The 4667-nt window shown below is 34.9% G+C and overlaps 1 protein-coding gene across 1 annotated transcript; it reads left to right on the top strand.

Moving 5' to 3' along the window:
* Nucleotides 1-1590: 1590 nt before the first annotated feature.
* Nucleotides 1591-4036, top strand: LOC114290734 (uncharacterized). Its single transcript, XM_082921823.1, has 6 exons — nt 1591-2233; nt 2390-2475; nt 2563-2875; nt 3300-3570; nt 3668-3793; nt 3877-4036. Exons 1-6 carry the CDS (start codon nt 1591-1593, stop codon nt 4034-4036), a joined length of 1599 nt encoding a protein of 532 aa, XP_082777949.1.
* The last annotated feature ends 631 nt before the right edge of the window (nt 4037-4667 follow it).

The raw sequence follows: 4667 nt of genomic DNA, 5'->3' as shown, positions 1-4667 counted from the left end.
GTTCTTGATCTTCTTACCGAGACTGGCCTCTTAGGCTCTCGCCCCAATGATACTCCCGTGGATTCTAGCGTCAAGCTTGATGGTGACACTGGCGAATTCTTTCCTGATATTGGTCGTTATCGTCGGTTGGTTGGCAAGTTAATATATCTCACTGTCACTCGTCCAGATATTACCTATGTCGTGGGCGTGGTCAGTCAGTTTATGCATGCTCCCCACCAACCCCATTTTGTGGCTTTGTGTCGTATCTTGCAATACTTAAAGCGTGCTCCAGGTCAGGGGTTGCTCTATCGCCCATCTTCCTCTTTGTCTGTCACTAGCTTCAGTGATGCTGATTGGGCTGGTAACAAGACTGACCGTTGTTCCACCTCGGGCTATTGTACTTTTGTTGGTGGTAATCTTGTCACTTGACGTAGCAAGAAACAGACTGTCGTTGCTCGTTCTAGTGCCGAGGCTGAATATCGTGCCATGGCTCATACTGCTTCTGAGATGCTCTGGGTTCAATCTCTTCTCCAAGATTTTGGCTTTTGTATTTCCACTCCTATGAGCATGTTTTGTGACAATCAGGTTGCTATCATCATTGCCAATAATCCTGTGTTTCATGAACGCACCAAACATATCGAAGTTGATTGTCATTTTATTCGTGAACTCTTACTCCGCAAGCAACTGGTGACTCCTTACTAATTTCTTTATTTTACATTCTAACTGGGTGAATGGGAAATTGAAGCCAAAGAGAGCTCCATGAAAATGGTGTTTTTGGTGAAATTTCCTAAAGGTTTGGTTTAAGGCTTGTCCCACATTGATTTGGTGGCAAACTTTGTGTAGGTTTATAAGACTTGAGTTTGGAACTTAGGGTAGGCTCCAAGGGGTACCCAAGTTTTGTAGAGGGGGAGATTATGGGCAGGCCCGGCCCTGAGGGAAGGCTAAAGAGGCATGCGCCTTGGGCCCTCAGATTTGCCCTAAAAATAGGGCCCCAAAATATGATTTTGTGTTTTAGATATTAAAAAAAAAAAATCCAAATATTATAAGCCAAATTGAACATGGGGCCAAAAAAAAAAAAAACATATCATAATAGAGGCCCAATTCAACATGGGCCCAAAAACAAGAAGCACATCATAATACCTACCCTGAGGCTGAGAAGAATGAATTCACGTGGGTCACTCTCACTGAAAGAAACATTGAAAGAAACACATCTCTCTCTTTCATATTGGACCGACCTCTCTCTTGCATTGGACTGATGAAACCATGTGATCCACCTTCAGTCCTCTCCTCTCCTCCATATTTGACGGACACTGCTGAGCATTAACGATTTTGGACATCAAAATCGTAAGTCTTTCTTTCTATATATATATATATATATATCACATTTAAATGGAGGAAGTTTTTGCCCTAATTTTTTTCCCTAATTTCTTGCCCTGATTTTTCCCCTAATTTCTTGCCCTATATAATTTGTTCTTTAAATTAGAAAATTACCTAATTTATGTGCTTTAGTGGAAGTCTATAATTTTTGTTATGCTCTAATTATGAAAGTATATTATTTGTAGCGATCAGTGATTGTGAATTTGTGTGGATTTGTGATTATATAGAATAGTCATGCCTCCTAGGAAGTATATTTCTGGATATGAAAAAAGGAAAAAGAAGCAAAAATTAAAAAAATTTATTCAATCTCAATCGGGAGCGCTTGATAAATTTTTTGGTAGCAAGAAACAAATAGAAAGTTCATGTTTGGTTGATAAAAATTTGGTAATTGAAGAACTTAATCAATGTAATGAGAATGATAATGAAAATTTGGGTGTTAAAGAGCCTATTGAATGTTTGAATGAGAATGAAAATGAAGATTTGGTGAATGAGGAAACCATTGAAAGTGAAGATTTTAATGTTGAATATGGACCTTTAAATATTAATGACCCAAGTAATTGGGACAAGATTGATCAGAATTTCAGAGATTTATTAGTTGAAAGTGGTCCTATAAGAAGTAATATTGTCAATTTTCCTAGAGATGACAAGGATAGACATTTCTTCTCTACATATTACATTCGAAATTTATCAAATGAAGAGAAGCAAGATAGGAAATGGCTAGTATATTCAGATGCTTCAAACAAAGTATTTTGTTTTTGTTGTAAGTTGTTTAAGGAAGATGGGAACAAGACTCAGTTGGCTACTAATGGATTTAAAGATTGGAAAAATCTAGGTCACAGGCTTAGAAGTCATGAAACTAGCAATGAACACATTACTTGTATTAGCAAATGGATTGAATTGGAAAAAAGATTGCAAAAGAATTAAACAATTGATAAAGGTGTTCAAGAACAAATCAATAGGGAGAGAGAACATTGGAAAAATGTGTTACTAAGGATAATTGTTGTTGTGGGAACTCTTGCTAAAAATAATTTAGCGTTTCATGGAGACAATGAGAAGATTTATCACGAAAGAAATGGAAACTTTTTAAGTTTAATTGAAATGATTGGTCAATTTGATTCGGTAATGCAAGACCACCTTCATCGCATTGAAAGGAATGAAATTCATTACCATTATCTTGGTCACAAAATCCAAAATGAATTGATACAGATGTTAGCGGGTGAGATCAAAAGTACAATTGTGAAAAGAATCAAAGAAGCGAAATATTTTTCAGTTATTCTTGATTGTACTCCAGATGTTAGTCATGAAGAACAAATGTCTCTTGTAATAAGATGTGTAGATGTTTCAACTAATCAAGTAAAGGTGGAAGAATTCTTTTTAGAATTTTTAAAGGTGGATGACACAACAGGATTGGGTCTTTTTAATGTACTTAAAGAGGTATTGTGCACACTCCAACTTGATATTGATGATATAAGAGGGCAAGGATATGATAATGACTCTAACATGAAAGGGAAACACAAAGGTGTACAGAAAAGGCTACTTGAAATAAATCCTAGAGCATTCTACACACCATGTGGTTGTCATAGTCTTAACCTTGCACTTTGTTATATGGCTAACTCTTATCCCAAAGCTATCTCTTTTTTTGGAGTGTTACAACGTATATATTTATTGTTTTCATCTTCTACAAAGCGGTGAAAAGTTTTCAAAGATCATGTGGAAGGTCTCACATTGAAGCCATTGTCACAAATAAGGTGGAAAAGTCGCGTTGAAAGTGTTAAAAGCAATAAGATATCGAGCTCCACAAATAAGAGATGCTTTAAATCATTTGGCAAATCTTGGTGAACCCTAAAATACAAAGAGTGAAGCTGAGTCTTTAGCAACATATGAAATTGAGAACTTTAAATTTTTGCTTGGCATGATTATTTGGCACAACTTATTGTTTGCAGTTAACTTAGTTAGCAAAATATTTCAAAGGGAAGACATGCATATTGATGTTGCTATAATTCAATTAAAAGGACTCATTACCTTTCTTGAAAAGTATAGAGAAACTGGATTTTTGGATGCCATGATTGAGGCTACAGAAGTTGCTACTCTAATGGAAATTGATCCAGTATTTCATGAAAAGCGTGTCATTCGCAGAAAGAAGCAATTTGATGAGAATGTTAGTGAAGAGGTGACACAGACTACTGAAGAATCTTTTAGAGTTAATTACTTTATGTATATAATTGATCAAGCTCTTTCTTCACTTAAGAGTAGGTTTGAACAATTTCAAGTATATGAGGAAAATTTTAGATTTTTGTTTGATTTGAAAAAGTTGTGTTAATCTTGAAGATTTTCTGAAACGTGATGAACTTTCTGATATTGATGGAAGAGATCTATTTTCAGAGTTGAATGTCTTGAAAGAAGTTTTACCGGAAGGAATCAAAAAGCTAATTGAAGTGTTAAATTATTTGAAAATAATGGATGGTTATTTCCCAAATACATGGATTGTGTATAGAATTTTGTTAACTATACCTATTACAGTGGCCTCTGGAAATCTTACCTTCGGTCAACTATGTCACAAGAAAGATTGAATGGGTTAGCTTTGTTATCCATTGAAAAGGATATGGTGGATAAATTCGATTATGCAAGTTTCATTAGTGATTTTGCAGCTAAAAATGTGAAAAGAGTAATGTTTATGTAATAGTTGGTTCAATTGTAAACTGGATATTGCTAAACTATAAAGCAACAAAACCAAATTTTTATTTTTTTAAGTATTTGTAATGATTGCTTCCTATCTTAATATATGAAAGTAAATTTTTGTTTATAATTTTAATGATTATATGTGCAAGTAAATTTTTTTTGGTTACAAACAAATAAAAAAGTTGTTGTAACTTATAGTTTTATCCATCAACTTCTTTTTTTTTCAATGTAAGAAAGGCCCCATTTCCGAAGGTCACCTTGGGCCCTCTAAATCTCAAGGCCGGCCCTGGTTATGGGAAAAGTGGGCTAGACCTATTGGATCCAAAATAAACACACACGCGCCCCACCGGCGTGTTAGGTTAAGGGCGTGGTGTGTGGTTAGGTTAGGCTTGTCCGGCCCAATGTCTTTTTGGGCAAAAAACATTTGAATTTTATTTTTCTAAAATTAAATTCTAATTTTTTAGAATTTGAATTTTGAAGATTAATTTCAAAATTGGCTCCGGTTTTTTCCCCACCCGAACAGATGAATATCTGTTTGAATTTAAACCAAACATATTCATATCTGTTTGAATTTAAACCCAACAGCCACATTACCTGTTCATTCAAACTGAACAAATATAATACATGTTCAA

This window comes from Camellia sinensis, chromosome 1, assembly GCF_055761805.1.
Source record: "Camellia sinensis isolate YWXY chromosome 1, ASM5576180v1, whole genome shotgun sequence".
NCBI lineage: Eukaryota > Viridiplantae > Streptophyta > Magnoliopsida > Ericales > Theaceae > Camellia > Camellia sinensis.
Note: the sequence above shows the minus strand (reverse complement) of the source record. Positions and strands in the feature narration are given on the sequence as shown.